This window comes from Morus notabilis, unplaced genomic scaffold, assembly GCF_000414095.1.
Source record: "Morus notabilis unplaced genomic scaffold, ASM41409v2 Scaffold388, whole genome shotgun sequence".
Taxonomy (NCBI): Eukaryota; Viridiplantae; Streptophyta; class Magnoliopsida; order Rosales; family Moraceae; genus Morus; species Morus notabilis.
This window is the reverse complement of record NW_010362833.1, coordinates 177,497-195,617: the sequence shown is the minus strand read 5'-3', so window position 1 is coordinate 195,617 and position 18,121 is coordinate 177,497. Positions and strand designations below refer to the sequence as shown.

At 35.3% G+C, this 18,121-nt stretch overlaps 4 protein-coding genes across 4 annotated transcripts; 3 read left to right on the top strand and 1 right to left on the bottom strand.

Moving 5' to 3' along the window:
* The first annotated feature begins 1,887 nt into the window (after positions 1-1,887).
* LOC112092499 lies at positions 1,888-2,907 on the top strand. The gene is made up of 2 exons (XM_024168820.1): positions 1,888-2,202; positions 2,278-2,907. Exons 1-2 carry the CDS (start codon positions 1,888-1,890, stop codon positions 2,905-2,907), a joined length of 945 nt encoding a protein of 314 aa, XP_024024588.1.
* Positions 2,908-5,992: 3,085 nt separating this feature from the next.
* On the top strand, positions 5,993-7,372 carry LOC112092507. The gene is made up of 2 exons (XM_024168881.1): positions 5,993-6,329; positions 6,431-7,372. Exons 1-2 carry the CDS (start codon positions 6,009-6,011, stop codon positions 7,349-7,351), a joined length of 1,242 nt encoding a protein of 413 aa, XP_024024649.1. The 5' UTR covers positions 5,993-6,008; the 3' UTR covers positions 7,352-7,372.
* Positions 7,373-7,688: 316 nt separating this feature from the next.
* On the top strand, positions 7,689-9,149 carry LOC112092498. Its single transcript, XM_024168819.1, has 4 exons — positions 7,689-7,786; positions 8,033-8,213; positions 8,294-8,525; positions 8,641-9,149. Exons 1-4 carry the CDS (start codon positions 7,689-7,691, stop codon positions 9,147-9,149), a joined length of 1,020 nt encoding a protein of 339 aa, XP_024024587.1.
* Positions 9,150-15,023: 5,874 nt separating this feature from the next.
* LOC112092497 (stromal processing peptidase, chloroplastic-like) lies at positions 15,024-16,751 on the bottom strand. Its single transcript, XM_024168818.1, has 5 exons — positions 16,630-16,751; positions 15,847-16,039; positions 15,612-15,674; positions 15,369-15,476; positions 15,024-15,278 (listed from the first exon to the last, which is right to left on the bottom strand). Exons 1-5 carry the CDS (start codon positions 16,749-16,751, stop codon positions 15,024-15,026), a joined length of 741 nt encoding a protein of 246 aa, XP_024024586.1.
* Between the last annotated feature and the right edge of the window lie 1,370 nt (positions 16,752-18,121).

The window sequence follows — 18,121 nt, the reverse complement described above, 5'->3', positions numbered from 1 at the left end:
ACACTCAAAACTCAACTCAAAAATTAATTTGAGTAATCTGCCTTTCCTGAGTCCACCTTCTCACTGTAATTTGAGTTACTCCTTTGTCTTTATACAATGAAGATTCCTGGGTATTTTGACCGTTATGTGCTTCGTCCATCTCTGTTTGCTCTAACACGTCAGACTGCTGCTTCACGTGCTTCTACAGAGAGATTATCAAAACCATTTTCACAAACCATTATTGGTTCTCCGCCTTTTGACCATAGCTCAGTCGTTCAAGCCTTCGGCTCTCGCTTCCGCTTCCGCCCCATACCCATATCTCTAAATGCTCCCTGAGTTCTGCTGCCTTTCCCTAAATCAGAGATAGAGAAACCCTAGCCCCAAAATTCAGCCGTCATCTTTTGCCGCCTGGTCTCCGTTCAAGACGGAGAACATCAGGGGTAGAAATGGATCTCTTCGGCAACCTCCTTGGGCAAAAATCGTAGCTCGATGTAGAAGGAAAGAATCTCGACCTAGTGCTTACCTGTACCGACGATTGTCGTACTTCCCCCTCCATTGTCGTCGCCGGTACCTGACTCAGAGGCAGCGGTCTTCGTGTTTTGGGCATCTCAGAGCAGATCAAACCCGCTCCTCTGTAGGCTCCAACTCGGTAAGCACTCTACTCTTTAATTTAATTCCTTCCAAGTTGCATGTTCATCTCCTCCGCCACCACATTTTCCCCATGGTAACCCCCAAAAAAAAATGAAAAATCCGTGTAAACGAGTTGCTGAATATTTTGTGGTTTGCCGTGAATTGATTGCTGCACTTTCCTAATTTTGTTCTTGTTCAATGCCTTTGCCGAGTTGCTGCATATTTTGTGGATAATGGTTTATTTGTCTCACACCTTGTAAACGGAATGTATCAACCATTACTTGATGTGAGCCTTTGAGTTATATTTTAGAATCTGAAACTAGTTTCTTCAATTTTTGTTTTTGATTCATGAGCTTTGCATTTTAAGGTTGCTGGTTTTAAGCAAAAACCAAGCAAAGCCGAGAAAAAAAAAAACAGATACACAATAGAGATGGTTCTCTGCTCTTCAATTATATGTTCTTTAATACCTCACATGTTTCGGTTAGGCATTGACACTTTGAACCCAGATTTTGTTTGGCCAGAGTGATGGTGTCTCAGTATTGTTGAGAGTATACTTACATGTTCACATGCAATAAGTATACTTAGCTGCTAACCGTGGCTGAATGTTCACATGGCAATAAGTATACTTACATGATGGCTGAATGTTCGGACGTCCATTTTTCTTTGGCAATAAGTATACTAATCTGTTCATCTGTGGCTGAATGTTCTCCACAATCTGCCGTTATATACTTACATGATGATTTGCAAACTTTTGACTATTGTTCTCATATGTATATTTGGAACCCCTGCTGTGCAGTTTCTGGAAAAAAACCAGAAACTGTTTCTTGTTTTTTTCAGCTTCTAGATTGCATTTTTCCGTGGCTATGACGATGTAATTGTAATTAATGGCCTAGTTCTTTATGTCGAGTGATATTCGATGGCTGGGTACTAATTGATTGCCAGTTTATCCCATTACTCTTCGTTGGTATGGTTGCTTTAATTCACTTTGTATGCCTTGCTTGATCAATATGCCGACATTAGCTAGACCTTTGGCAGCATTTTGGTTGCCGGTTTATGCATAACATCATGGCATAAAGTGTATGAGCAACCTACCACTCAGATTAATTGAACATAAACCTTGGTAGCCTAACTGTCCTAGCCTTGGATAATGCTCCATAAGAGGACGATGATTGGCCTTTACACAAATCTGAGCCTCCTTCTAACATCCGAGCTCATTAAATGAATTTTGCATGCTATGTACATACGTATTGCTGCCATTATGGTATTGTCAATACATAGATGGCAAGAAGGAGAGATAGAGATGTAAACTGGAGCCCGGAAGCTGAGGAAGAACTGCTTAAACGTCTAGGTGAGTTCAATTTATTGAACTCTGTTGGTACCACCCCTCACCGAGATAAATACACACAATGGGCGGCGGAGCTAAGTGAGCATTTTAGCGTTCCCCTAACTTGGGACAAGGTCAAACAAAAGGCCAGTAGACTGAAGAAAACGTTTGATACTGAGTTTCTACTTCGCACTGCCACCGGACTTGGATGGGATCCGATTAAAAAGAAACCCACTTGCACTAACGAGTATTGGCAACAATTTATCAGTGTAAGTTTCTAATAGTATATGTCATTGAAAGAAATGTGACACTCGTTGTATTAATATTTGTTGCTCCATTTACAGATCCATCCCGAGGTTGAAAGGGCGAGGAGGAAGCCCTTGTTGGATTACGATCTATATTATTGCGCGTTTGCCAATACTCGGGCAAATGGGGCCTTTGAGTATGGTCAAGATGATGCTCCACCACAACATAGGTCCGGCAGCCCAACTGAGCGAGGAACAACTAGTTTCAATGACGGTGACGATGTTCCTCCTACAGATAGAAGACATGGCATGCATAGAGAAAGCCGCGGACAACATGCACACTCACCACCGCGAGTAGTACGTCGACGTTCAAGTCGTAGCTCTCGTAGAGCGTCGCCTAGCTATATGGAGCGTGCCGTGGATCGCCTCGTCAATTCGATAGAAACAAGCAGTTGGTTGCGCGGTGTAAGTGCATCTGCGAACATGTCGGCTCAAGTTGAAAACATTCAGGATCAATGCATGGATTTATTGGCAACGTTGGACATCTCCCAAGAACAGTATATCTTCATGTTCAACTTCATGACTATAGAGCCTAGGTGGCAGCGTCCATTCCTGCATATGCCAGAACACCATCGGCTTGTGTGGATTCAGCAGACTATGGAGCAGTGTACCAGACAACAAGTTGCTCCTCAGCCGCCACAACAAATGCCTTCGACCTCGTACTTTTAGCCGAACACGCAAGCGAACCCTGCCCACGGCAACACATTTGGCCAGCCTACTTCCCCATTTCAACCATTCATGCCACCGTTCTCGAGACCCAACTACACAGTGCCACATGGAGGCGATGGTTCTTCGCAATTGTGATGCTGTTATTCGATTCGTTTTATTTGTTACGAACATATAGAGACTTCATTGAACATGTTATTTTTATGGTTCTAATTCCTTTATTATTTTTCATTTTTAGTACTAATTTAGTAATTCTTATTAGATTAAGGCACATTTGGTTGAGGATTTGTTACTTAATGCAAGCTTATTTATGCAATTATTTATGCAAGAGTATGTTTTATATGCACTTTTGAACTTTGGCATGAATGCTTTAAGGGATGCAAGGGCGCATACAATGTGGGCAGTGTACCGGCACCGTCGTGCACGCTGATGCCATCGTTCATTGTTGTCTTTTTAAACTTAAATATGTAGTTTTGCTGTCTTTTTGAACTTAATTAAAATGAAAACTGAGCTTGTACTTGTTATTTTTATTATTTTTTTATTTTTGTAATTACAAGTAATTTATTACAATAAAACATAATAAAGGCGGAAAAATAAAAAAAAAAATTGTAAAAGAATTGAATAAAAAGGTAGGAGAAAAAAAAGGATATTCACTATTCACAACTCAAGTTTTATCACAAACAAACACAAATTCAAAAAATTCTTAACTCAAACCATAACTCAAGTTATACACAACTAAACGTAAACTCAAATTACAACTTAAACTCAAGTTATAACTCAAATTCAACTCAAACTCAACTCAAAAACTTAACTCAAAAACACTTGCAAAAGAACAAGCCCTTTGCTTTTGAGAAATTAAGGGTGCGTTCGTTTGGCACACAAAACTCGAGTTAGCCTAATTCAGATTGAATTTTGAGCCTAATATCACGTTCTGTAATTCAAACTCAGACTCAAAACTCGAGTTTGAACTCGAGTAATAAAACATCAACTACCCCCTGATATTCCTTTAACTCGAGTCTGTCTTCTACAGTGCAGATTCTCTGCGCATACCTGCTTTTCACATGCCTTGTTATCGTTGCTTGCCATTCATTGTCGTTTCCAAGATTTGCTGCTTGGCTCACGAGAAAGGGCCCCTCCGGCTCTCGCCCTTCGCTTCCCTCATCTCCCATCTGCTACAGTTGCGCCTCCGTGAACCCCAAGGCCGCGTGCAGTCTGCGATGCTATTTTGATCCAGTGGGTTTGTGCAAATCGATGGCCGCGTGAGTTCCCCCTTCCTCGTGCACCTATAAATCCCTCAATACTCATCCATTTCCTGATTGTGCGCCCAACACGAAACCCTATTTCCCATCTTCTTCAATTTTCAAATCGGACAAAATTGGTCCGCCGAGCGTGAAGTCCTACAGTCCACTGGCAGTATTGTTGAGTCGATGTAGTGTGCAACGTCGTTTCTGAGTGCGTAGGAGTTGTCTCCGGTACCGGTCTTCCCGTCTTCGTTACCGTCGGCGAACTTGGCTGCCAGAACCGTCGGCCGCGCGGTTGGGGGTTATCGAAGCAGAGCATCAGCACTCCTCTGTCGGGTCAAAACCGGAAAAATTTCAGCCCTTGATTTTTTTACATTATCACGAAAACTGGTCTGTGTGTGTGCAATGCAATGCTTTGCATGAATGTTGATTCCCCCATTATTTGCGGTGATTAGGATGTGCGGCTAATGATGCTGCCGATTCACAACAACCCAAAATAGCTTAGAAAAACTAGAGCACAATAAGCAAAACAATGGCAAAAAAGACAAATTTTTTGCCATTGTTTCCAGAACATAAGAACAGCCAAACAACCCTAAACTCAAGTTTTGTGTGCCAAACGGTCGCCCCAACTAGTATGTCGTTACATATGAGATATGTCGTTTTTGGCTGTCCAAGCAGAGCATCAGAATTTGTTCCTTTTTTTGAGTTAAGCATGCATCCCTTGAACACGTTTAGTTGATTTCGATTCAATATTTATGTGGTTTTTGGTAATGTAATTTTGTAGAAGTACTGTACCATAATTTCGATTCAAGATAAAGAATCATTTCTTGTAATGCCAAGACATTCAATTCAGTCCTAAATTTTGCTATCCCGCTTTATAGGCTATTCTTTTGTCTAAAGTATTCCTCCGCAAATTAGTTGGCTATGCAAAAATTTAAATTCTACTAAAGGTAGGCAGTCGACTAAGTCGAGATAAGATCTTAGTGGTTTGGAGGTTTAAAGAGCTACTGAGCATCATTTCTGGGCTGAACTTGATATACATGGCAAAAGAAATTTATACTATTGCAGCCAATAAATAAACTAGGATGGAATAAAATCACCCTGACTCACTTTTGTTAGCATCCTTTTTGCAAGTATGTGATAATGCCGTTGTCAAATTCGTTGTCCGACCATTGTAGCCACCAAGACACTATAAAATATTCCAATTAAAGTAAAAAGTCCCAGCACAATCAATGCCATTATAAACAGCAATGGTAGCCCTGCTTCACCAGCACCTCCTAGGCAACCCCCTCCCCCTGCCATACTTGCACAGCTCTCAAAGCATGTGGTGCAGTCGGTCCACATACAAAGAGTGCCGGGTAAATGACAGTCCGCACAGACACTATAAGAATTACAAACAAGCCGGTTACCATGTTAGGTACTGAGTATTATAGGGCCATTTACAAGGTTCAGTTAGTACTACATAGTACATACATCAAAGATAGCAATAAAAAATAATAAATAAAAATAAAATAAAATAAAAAACTCGCTTCGTTGTGGCACACTCATGACAGCCTATAATCACCATTATATCACCGGAGGAAGTACATTTGCTAGATCCAGTAACCAAGCCAACAACCCCATTGCTTTATTTACTAATAAGTTAAATAGCCACAAAATTCGGACTTGGTTGTTCACAGTTTAGTCCCAAATCGTGTTGTCCTTGGCTTTGGTCCATTGTCTGTTTTGTTTTCTTTTACTTCCCTTGTGTTTATATATATATATATATATATATATGTTTATAGTTATATACAATTGTGCGTACGTGTTTTTGTTTGTGGCTTCTTATTTGTGCGGGATGATGCTTTTGGTGTGTGGTGGTAGATGCCAAGAGGGGGCAATGATGAGGACACGACTCTTCATTGGAATCAAAAGCAGAAGGAGGAGTTGTTGCAACTCCTAGCAGAGTATAACCGTAACTACCATGGTCGGAAACCGGTCCAGAAAAATTGGGAAGATTGGGCTACTAAGCTACAAAAACATTTTAAGGATCCAGTTACGGCGGCCAAGGTTCAACAGATGCGAGTGCGTCTAAAAGGCAAGTTTGATAAGGAGGTTATACTACGTACAACCACAGGCCTTGGTTGGGATCCTGTGACAGGCGCAGTGACTTGTACGGACGAGTATTGGGAAGATTTTGCTAAGGTAATCACCAGTTGTTTGTTTTCCTTTCCCAAATTATTTATCATCAGTTAGAACATGTGTTCAACGTGCGTTAGCTTATGTGGATGTTATTTTTCACACAGAACAAGAAGTGGGCTAATGCTGCGAAGAAGCATCCCCTTAAAAATTTTGACTTGTACTACGAGGCCTTTGGTAGTACCCGTGCATGTGGTGAATTTGCGGTGGGATTGGAAAATCCCACCACCGCGCACGTAGACACAACTCCAATCCCGGCTGAAGAAGGTGAAGGGGGGGCGACGTCGCATTCGTTAGGCAGCGATGACGTTTTTGTGACCACGATGCGAGCTGGGTTGAACAGTGCTAGGAAGGGCTTGAATGTTGCATCCACCTCTAAGGCAATTGGTAAGAAATCTGGACGCAGTCAGAAACGTCCGGTTGGCGATCCAGAAGCAAGGGCACTACTTGGACGACTTGTAGCCTCTATAGAAAGTAAGAATAGTAGCAGGGCTACCAGTTCCAGCGCTTCTCAGAACCCTGCGACCCCTACCACTCTGCGGCAGTGTACAGCGATTGTGAAGGAAATGGATCTTGAAGATGACACTGTCATAATATTCTTAGAGGCCATTGGGTGGTTTCCACACATGCAGCAACTCTTTTTGGATATGACAGAGACGCAAAGGGTTGGTTTCGTGATGAGAACCGTTACCTCTAAAACGAGTCAATCTACCCAATCTTGCACCATGCCCCCTCCATCCATGGCTTCCAACTTCATGCAGCCCCCTATATATCAAAACTTCATGCCGACACCCAACTTTTACCAACAACCGCCAATCTATGGCCAACAACCTCCTACCTTTGGCCAACCACAAGTACCCAGTTTCTCTCAACCCTCTCACCACATGCAACCACAACACCCACCAATCCAAAACATGACCCCAAATGTTACTCCCCATCCCCCTAACTTTCAATGTCCACCACCCTATTACATGCCTAGTTTTCCACCTAACTCTGGTCATTTTGGTGGAGGAAACAATGAGGAGTAGCTACTTGTTAGGCTTTTTAATTATGAGGCTCTTTGTTAACGAGACTTTTTATTTATGAGGTTTCTTATTTATGAGGCTTAGATAGTGTCGGACAATTTTCTTAATTATGAGGCGTTTAACTATGTTGTAATCATTTATTGAGTTGTGTTGTACTTCGAAACTATTACTTCGTTTGCTTTCTCTTTCAATTAGTGTTCTGATGACATGATGCAATTTGCATTAATGACTTTACTTGGTAGTGACTCTTATACTTTGCCATTACATTATTGCACAATTTCAACATTAACTATGTTGTACTTGTGACTTCTACTATAGCAGATTTGGCGAACAGGTTGTAATGTGGAACGGAGGGCCTTCGAACGCGTCGCCTGACAACACAATAGACGATGACTCAGATGATGACTATGAGACAGCAGGTGTCGCGGCCATGCTCTGGTATTACCAAACCTACGTTGAGAGACCCCCGCCTCAACCTAAGCACACCTCCGCGTTCACAGGTATTATGCGTGTTGATTACTTGCTTGATGGTCATGAGGACGTAATTCGGAATAAGATTAGGATGGGCAGTGACTGTTTTAAGCGACTGAGTTCACTCTCAGAACTTAAGGGATATCTGATACCCACTAGGAATATGAACGTGGACGAGCAGCTTTTTATCTTTCTATACATTGTGTCCTAAAGCCAAAGCAATAGGGAATCGCAGGATCAATGGCAGCATTCTGGATCCACAATTTCCAAATACTTCGAGGCTGTATTGGCGGCAATATATAACCTGCGGCATGATTTCATAACACCCCCGAATTTTAACATTATTGATCCAATCATTGCTGCGAGTGGAAGCAAGTATTTGCCATGGTTTAAGGTATGTCATTACTCATATATCATATCGTCAGCGACTAACATTATAAGATTGGTAACCTCGTTGTTCTTAATTGATTACAGAATTGTGTTGGAGCTCTCGACGGGACTCACGTCCCTTGTGTTCCACCATCAGGTAACCCCGAAGTATGGAGGAATAGGAAGGGTTTTTACTCCCAAAATGTGTTAGGGGTATGTTCATTTGACATGAAGTTTACCTACATATTAGCTGGATGGGAGGGATCGGCACATGATGCGCGCGTTCTTTCATCCGTAGTGGGGGTACGAGAAAAAAAGTTCCCAACTCCACCGCCCGGTATGTCAATCCCAATCCTTGCTATATATGTTGATAAACAAGCATCATCGTTGGTTGCTTGACTTCACTAAAGAGTTGGCCGTACTTAATTATTGCTTTGTAATGGCGAATGCAGGTAAATACTACCTTGTAGACTCTGGCTACGCGAACAACGATTGTTTCTTGGCGCCGTACCGGGGGAGCACATATCACCTTCAAGAGTATAGGGCAAGATGTGGGCGTCCTCGAACTCAGCGTGAGTTGTTCAATTACACGCATTCGTCCCTAAGAAATGCTATTAAGCGCACTTTTGGTGTTTGGAAAGCAAGGTTCCGCATACTCAAGTGCATAAATAATTACCCAATAGAGAAACATATACAAATTCCTATTGCTTGTGCTGTGCTTCACAATTTCATACATATGTACAACAATAACGATGAGCTACTGAACCAGTACACACGAGACGGAGTTCCAGTTTTTGAAATTGATCCAGAGAATGCAGATCAAGATGTTAATCAGAATCACAATCCTGATCGCGGAACGGAACAAAATCAGAACTCCGCACATCGTAGACAAATGAATATTTTGAGGGACGAGATGGCAGCTAGCATGTGGGCGGCATTGGAAGCATATCGCAATCGGTAGTTACATATTTGTTCCGCAATTTTGACTACCGTATTTATTTTACAATACGTTGTAATGAACTTATGGACATTTCTGTTATTTATGTATATAGGTGTATTAATGTGTAGTCAAAAAATCCATGTCAATACTTGCAAAATTTTGGAGTTATGTTTTTGTCAAAGTGAACATAAAACTCAAGTTCACATCTCACAAATCATCCAAGTGAACACACAATTCAAGTTTCAAACACAATTCCAATTAAACTCACTTTGGGCCCGTTTAGTTCGCTGATTCGAGTTTTTAATTCGAGTTAAGATGTGATGTTATGTGAGAGCTTTTTACTGTAGTAAAAAAGTTAGATGTGACTGTTTCTGAGAGCTTTTTACTGTAGCTGTAGCAAAACTCAAATTCTAAACTCAAATCGGCGAAGTGAACGGGGCTTTTTAACTCCAATCTTGAATTTGGAGTTATTGAAAAGAACGCAACCTAAGGGTACAAACCTCGTGGAAAGCTACTTTTATTGCAGTTTTCCAATACTTAGGCTCGGTCGTGGTACCAAGAAGATACGGGCACATCCAGTATAATCAATTATCAAAATGGCTTAACTCAATTATAATGTTGCGAACGAATTTGAACTCTGAAACATTTTAAACAGATATTACTTCATAAAATATAGTTTTAACGAAAATAAACCTGTTACGTACATATTGGGTGGTAACACTAGAAAAACCTTGATATTCACAAAAAAAAAAAAAATTCTAGCATTTAGTTTCCTTGGAATACAAAAAAAAATATTTAGAATGTAAAATTAAATAATTAAAAAAAAAGATTAAGAAAAAAATATAAAAAAATTATGTCCCGTTTATTTCACCGATTCGAATTTAGAATTCGAGTTTTACTACAGTAAAAGGCTCTAAGAAACAATTACATCTAATTTTTTTGTTACAGTAAAAAACTTTTATATAAAGGTACATCTTAACTCAAATTAAAAACTTAAATCAACGAACTAAATAAGTCATTTAAAGGGCACACACTTTGTATTTTATATTAATCCAAAAACATAAAGCAGAAAGATTTATTCGCTTCATTATAAAATTTCGTAAGTGTATTTTATATTAAGAGGATGTTTGGTTGGAGGATTCAAACTATGATTTGAATCATAGTTCATGATTCGTTATAGTGTTTTTTCTCACAAAAAATACACGTAAATTAAAAATAATTCTAATCACATAATTTTAATATATGAATCAAACGTCTTCTAAGTCATCATATGTTTAAAATTTATTCACTTAAACCTACAATAGTTTTTAAAAGATGGTAGCCAAAAAAATTAAAAAAAAAAAAAAAACATAAACAAATTTGAAAAAGCACAACAAGTAATGAAAAGAAACGTCACTTATTTTTTTCCAATTTCATGACAAATTATAGCTCATAATGTTTTCTGCAATTCAACATACAAAGTACTTTATATTTTATTTAATTTTTTTTTTTTTATAAAAAAAGCCATGCCTTACAGCTTGCATAGTTAAGCTATTTTCTTTTTCTCTTTTTCTGGCAAGTGTATTGCACCGAGAGGATTTTGCAGATTGCAGTGCATTAATCTTTCTCACGTATTTTTGTAGATTTTACTGATACAAATCAGATTCATAACGTGTTTTTTAAGTTACAGATAAAGAACATGACGTGTTTGGTGAAAATATTAACTATATATATGTCACACTCAATAAATGAACTATTTGGCTTTATTCAATCATTGTATGCGGTTCCTAAAATAAATGAACTCTAGTTCAAACAATACTCTCTCTCTCTCTCTTTTCCTCTCTAGTTAAGTTATTTCTTACTGTATAACTATTGGGCTATACTCTTTCTTTCTCACTCAAAAACTATGTTTATTTTATCAATTTAAATTTAAAATTAGAATTTTATTATAATAAAAAATTTTTAAAAATAATCACATTTAATTTTTTTATTATAATAAAAAATTTTCATATAAAATTATATTTTAATTTTAATTAAATAAATTAAATAAAATCTCTTTTTACATTTTTGATTTCTTCTCTCAGTTTACTTCTTCTTATATAAAACATAAAATAACTCCCAACTCTCTCTCTTCTGTTTCAACTCAAAGTCTTTTCTACTTCATACACGCTCAGACCCTCTCTCTCTCTCTCTCTCTCTTCTTTCTCCATCTTCATTCCCATCAACCATAAATGCTGACGTTAAAGATATATTGAAGACAGAGACATTATTCGTCTTTTCTCACTTTAATAAATATATACACTACTCACAAACAGAGACATTATTCGTCTTTTCTCACTTTAATAAATATATACAGTGCATAAGACAGAGACATTATTAAAGAAATTGCAAAATATATACATATCTGTGAATAATGTCTCTTTTAATCTTGTCTGCTGACATTTGCACTGTCATCATGATATCGTATTTATACGTTGATTTGATGGGTTGCTGCCTTATTTACTACTAAGGGTCCCCTCTACTTTTTTTTACCGGTTGTTATTAGTTATTACCACTACTCACCTAACTTTGTCTCCCGTATTATTGCCGTTAGTTTGTTAATTAAAATTTTTAATTTGAATTAAGTTATAATTTTATATGAAAATTTTTTATTATAATAAAAAAATTAAATATGATTATTTTTAAAAATTAATCATTATTTTAAGGTAATTTATGTTTCTAAGGCCATATAGAAATTGGCCATTACCTTAAGGTGATTATTTCTTTAATAAATATATACACTACTCACAAACAGAGATATCATTCCTCTTTTCTCACTTTAATAAATAATCTTTCTCACGTATTTTTGTAAATTTTGTTGACACAAATTAAATACATAACGTGTCTTTTAATCACTCTCTTATTTATTTATGGCACACTAATATATTAATGGTAAGTGTATTACGAAGTAATTTTTAATGAGGCAGTAATGCTGTGATGTAATCAAAAGTGATTTCAAAAAATGCATTAATTAATCTCGAATCTTAAAAAAATGAAAAGTAACTTGATTTAACTTGTTGACATTAATTTTTTTCTCCGATTTACCACTCTGGCACACCGAAAATATGGCGCAGTTTTCTCTGGCTCAACAGGCAATTGTGGGGTCCACGCCGAAAAAAATAATAATAATAAAACAGTGCATTAATTAATCTCGACTATGGTGATGTGAGAAAAAACGAAAGTGATAGTCTACTAATACTATCTAGCTATAGTCTACTAATATATTAATGGCAAGACTTGTGTATTGCGAGAAAGAAATAGCAAGAAAACCAAATATTAGAGGAAAAGATTTCCGTTATCTCGACGTGTTGATTTCGACGTGTGAATAGTGAAGACCAGTATCTCATCTAAAACAAAAGGATCTCATCAAAGATGAAAACCATATCTCAATTACACCAATCTCTCTCTCTCTCTGTTTTTTTTTTGTTTTTTTGTTTTTTTTGTTTTTTGTTATAGAAAAATTTTGCAAATTTGCAGTCTGCTCATTTACAGTTGTTAATTATTTTTTCTATGCTTATTGTTAATTGTTGTTCCTGATCACCATGAGAACGCGAATGATGAAAGAGTAAGGGAGAGAATCATGAAAGAGAAAGTGAGATACGGTCTCTTTCCATCTCTCTTCTCTCAAGGTAACACACTTTCTTCTCTATCTCTTGCAATGGAGTTTTTCATTATGCAGAGCTTTCATTTTCTTGAGCTTAAAAATAGAAAGGTTACGATTTATCATTCATGTCTTATTTCTGCATTCTTTAATGGTGGATTGACGTTGATTTATGCCGTGAGCTCTATTTATAGAGTCACGATTCATAATGATTTCTACACTCGTAAGTAGCAAAACGAAAAAAAAAAATGTCCGACAAGAAGAAGATCGTTGAAATTTCTCAAAAAATGGTTTATCTCTATCTGATATTAAGATCGTTTTTTTAAATGTTGACTTCGATAATTATTTTATTTTCTTAATTTCCTATTTTTTTTAGTTCCATGCAGGAACCATCCTCTGTAAAAACAAAGGCGGGGAGGGATCACTTCCTTGTACACGTCCGAAGGATAAGAAGACGAAAGCCAAAAAAACAAAGGCTAAAATAAGGTGGGAAGAAGAACAGAAAATGAAGGAAGAAGAAAAAAAGGAACTCAAAGAGTCAAAACTGAAGGAGACAGTAGAGTCTGCAGAAGAGGACAGCGAGTAGAGGATTGTGGCCCACAAGTATCGTTCCTTTTTTTTTTTAATGTGTTTTATATTCTCTGCGTTTGTATTTTCCTCCTTTAGCTCCTTTTAAATCTGAACATTCATGTTCTCTTCCAGCACCTATTATAACTCGTCTTACACTTTCATGGCGTTCATTTTTTGACATATGACTTGCATATAATTAGCATATAATATTCAATCTTGAGATAAATGTAATTAAGAGTAAATGTGCGCATATATTATATTATATATATATATATATAACTCTTCAAATTGGATTGAAAGTTTGACAAGAGCAATTGTTTGCTCTATCAAATGCATCTTCTAACCAAACCAAATACTTTGCTACATGATCAAAAACAAAGCAAACAACATTACTTAAGAATAATGATAAAATACATGTAGTACCAAGAATTGAAAAGTCGACGTTTTGACAAATATTTCCAACGTAAACTTCCAGATTTCAGAAATGCCAATATGAAAACAGGAATGTATCTTTTTCACGGATGAAAGTATTGATATTTATGGAAACACCGTTACTTAAATTTTACAGATATATCAACGAAAATATCAATATTGATGGAAATGGATGTAAAATATGGATATTCATATTAAAACAATTTATAGGAGCCTCCCAATAAAACCTATTGCAGATACTTTGTATTTGTTTCTCAACATTTTACAATTTTGAGAAATAAATTAAAAAAATAAGAAACTGATAGTTTTTGAAAATTTTATTGATATTTCTAAGAAATTTTCATAAAATTTTATAATATTCTGCAAAAATGATACTACATACTATTTTCATATCGGTGCATCCAAAAGGCAGAAATATATATATTGGTCTTTTTCGGAAAATGTTATAAAATTTTGACGGAAATTTCTGTAACTATGAATATTTTCACGAAAAAGAATAGTGCTAAATGACCTACTCATGGCAATAAAATTTTCAGAGAATATCGATAGCTTTTATATTTTTCATTTTACTTTTCAATAACGTAAAATTTATAGCCCTTTCTGTACTACAAAATCTGTCTTGATATTATAATTGTTTAAACCAAGAACATATTCAAAATACCTTAAAACCTTCTATAAGCTCCATTTGATATTATTATTTTTTTTTATCATGAATAAAACCTTAATGGTAAGGTATGAATACCGGGTAAGAAAGTAAATCCAATGCGAAAATAATTAATTATTCTGGTTGGTTATTTATTGTAATATGATGGGCGTGTTACGTACAAAACAAAAAGAAAAGTTATCGAAATAGAAAGGAAAAGTAACAACCTAATAAACGTCATATTTGATCTAAAATATATGGATGTTTTCATATCTACGTCAGTGACACTCGTTTGCTATGACAACTGTAGTTTTCATGGTTTAATGTCGTTGGCACATGAGTTTCAATGAACTTTATTAGTAGCACCCAATACAGAGTTGATTTAATGGGCATATATCTCATATTATGATGGATAATACAATACAGAGATTACTCAAATATACATATTAGGCAATTTAAATTCTTGATGGTGCCGTGAATGAAATTCAATAATGATATGTAATTGATTAAAATTTCATTGAATTAAATATTGATATCATAACTTTAAATATACGAATCTAGTCCTCATGTAAGTTTTAAAAGATGGGCTTTTTTTTTTTTTTTTTTTTCTATTTTAATTGGCGGGCTTCTTTTAAGAATTCTCTAGATTGAACGACGTCATATTTGAGCGACGTTCTTTTTTTTGCACTGATTCAACCGGTGCATCAATTGTTTTAGAAACATCGTTGATATTCCCAACAATATATAAGGTTGCATTACCAGGAAAGTACCAACACTTATGAAATTTCTTTATTTGAGCAACACTCCAATTCTTAATTTGTTCCTCTGGTCCCAAAACATTAGACCTTTTATTTAACTTGTTGTTCGAATGCAGAAGTTGGAACAACTGACATATTGTAAAAGTCTATCATGAATAAAAATGAAAATAAACAAATTAAAACACAAAAAAAATATCAATTGATTTTGTGCCCCACACCTTGTCTTTAATATCAAAATCTATTGTATTCCACATCTGTAATTCTGAAAGCACAACATTTCGTTCATTTTCAAGATAAGAAGCTCGTATCTTTGACTTGAAAACTTGCTGTATCAAGAATAAATTAATGCAGTATTCTACTTTTGCATCTTTATCATAAAAAAGATAATTAATTGACTAACGTACATACGAATAGAATAGTAAGCATAAAAAACATTATAACTTCCACAATGAGGCACATACCTCATTTAAAGCATCTAGTACATGGGGAAGAAGATCTACATCAAGTAAATCATCGCCAAAATGCTAAAATAAACACAAAATTAGGTCCAAAATAAAAAGTATTAGAGTGCAACACTATTTATTAATATATAAATTGTATAAATTGAGAGTTCTTCATCGTATCAACTCAAAATTCCAAGCTAATAAAACCAAACAATAATAGAGTGAAAAGTTGAGAGATTAATAGCTAAACAACCTCCAATGTGACTTGTGAATTGATGTGATAAACTGTCCCATAGAAGTAAGTGTATGCTCCATTCATAGCTCCTACACAAACAAGTTCAGAAAATTTTTCACTCTCAATTACATGTTCAGTCATATGTGCAATGCCTTGTTCATCTTCCTCTTCATGCATGGATCCCACATGAACTTCCAGGTGTGCTTCAAACCTACAATTAATATAAAAAGAATAGTGTAATATATCTCATTCCATATACAAGTCCATGCAAAAATAGTACATATAAATAAAGTTGTTGAAATATAAAAAGATATTATTGGTGCACAATTTTGGGATGGACTCGTAAACAAACATGTTTTAAGTCATGAGTTCAAATCCTTGTAATTACACTGCTTAGTTGTCATCACGTGTTAGATCTTTATGTGTCGGGCTTATTATATACTATTCACATGTTAGACTTTCCAATTAATATACCCATACAATTATCCATTATCTAACCGACACGTGAATTAAAATATAAAACTTACGTTGGCTCACCTCCTAATAAGTTAAACTTTTTGAATAGATTGGTAAATTAAGAAAAGTTTCTTTTAAGAAAACTAAATGCGATTATATTACATTGTGCATCTCCAACATTAAAATCAAATAAGAATTTAAGGGTTTCACAAAGGTTGAGAATAAGAACGGCTGCTCGAATCTTGGCCATCTAGAAAGAATGTTTGGAGAATAATATTATCATCCTTAGTGGTGAAAGAATTAAAAGAGATTTTAGATTTCCCAGAAGAAGGAAAGACAATTTACCTGTTGGGAAGCCTTTTGTGTGGTAAAATACAATAACGCAACCCGTTTTCTAACTGTCCACGGGTTAGATTTGGATGAGAAGGAAGCTCAGAGCTCAAGAAACCCTCCAAATTATCTTGCATCTTTATACAAATTTTTGGGCTAGCACGAGACTTCACCTTAAATTAAAGTAAAATGCAAACCAAAGAAAATCAAATTTTACATTTAATCAGGATCATGTTTCATAAACAATAGTAAAATGCAAACCAAAGAAAATTAAATTTTACATTTAATCAAGACCATATATATTATATTGAAAGAAGAACAAGATCACGTTTCAAAAACAATATATCCGATTAACAATACATGCATCGCGAAACAAAGGGATATTCTATTATGGCTTAATAGTTACACTTACAATAGAATTGTATGAGCTCGGCTTGGATAAGTTAAGAAAAATAGAACGCATGTCATGGGGAACTCTAGATATAAACGTTGTTTGGTTCCTTCCTTTATACAATCTAGATCTGCCATATTAACCAACCACATATAAGAATTTTTCAGTCATAAAATTACAGAGGAAATTCGACTTGGAATTAGATATATGCACGCTAAAATCCCAAACACATTGCTTTTTGGGGGAAATTCTTTCTTTCATAATTTAAAATGCTTTTTTGAGGAAATTCTTTTTTGAGATCATGATTTAAAATACTAATAAAATTGCTTTTTCTTTTTTTCTTTTGATAGGAAATGAAAATGTCATTAAACAAATAAAATATTTACAAAAGTTTATTGAACGGATGAGAGATCCATCCTAAAAGATACAAAAAACAAAGAAACAAGATTACAAAATCACACAACCAAATCAAATAGACTATTTGAAAATACTAATCAAACTGCTTTAACAAATAAATAAAATTAATCGAGCGAAATTTTTATACTTGAATCCTGAAGTGGAGGAATAGGAGAGACAATGTAAATTAGACACTAAATAGATCCATTTAAGAGACTTGTGAGTCATTTAATTTCAAATCTCTTAGGGCTATGGTCATACCAGCTCGTGAATTGGTTGTAATAAGAAAAATAACATAAATAAGGAAGGATAATTAAAAGGTTGACAAATTGTAATTAATTTATTTCATTTTAGGTAGTTTATGTATTTTCGTAGAAGATTTATAATCATGTAATATCTCTTTTCTTATGTAATTACTTTTCCATAGATACCTTAATTTTATAGATGCACATATATTGTATTTCACATAGATACCTTAATTAACAGATTGGCAAAAACCATTTTATCAACTTCTTTTAGTCTAAATATTTTTTAGGTTGTTCTATTTGAGCAACGATCCTGAAATAATAATAATAATAATAATAACAATAATAATAACAATAATGATAATAATCATAATAATCATCATAATAATAATAATAGTAATAATAATAATGATAATAATAATAATAATAATAATAATAATAATGATAATAATAATCATCATAATAATAATCATAA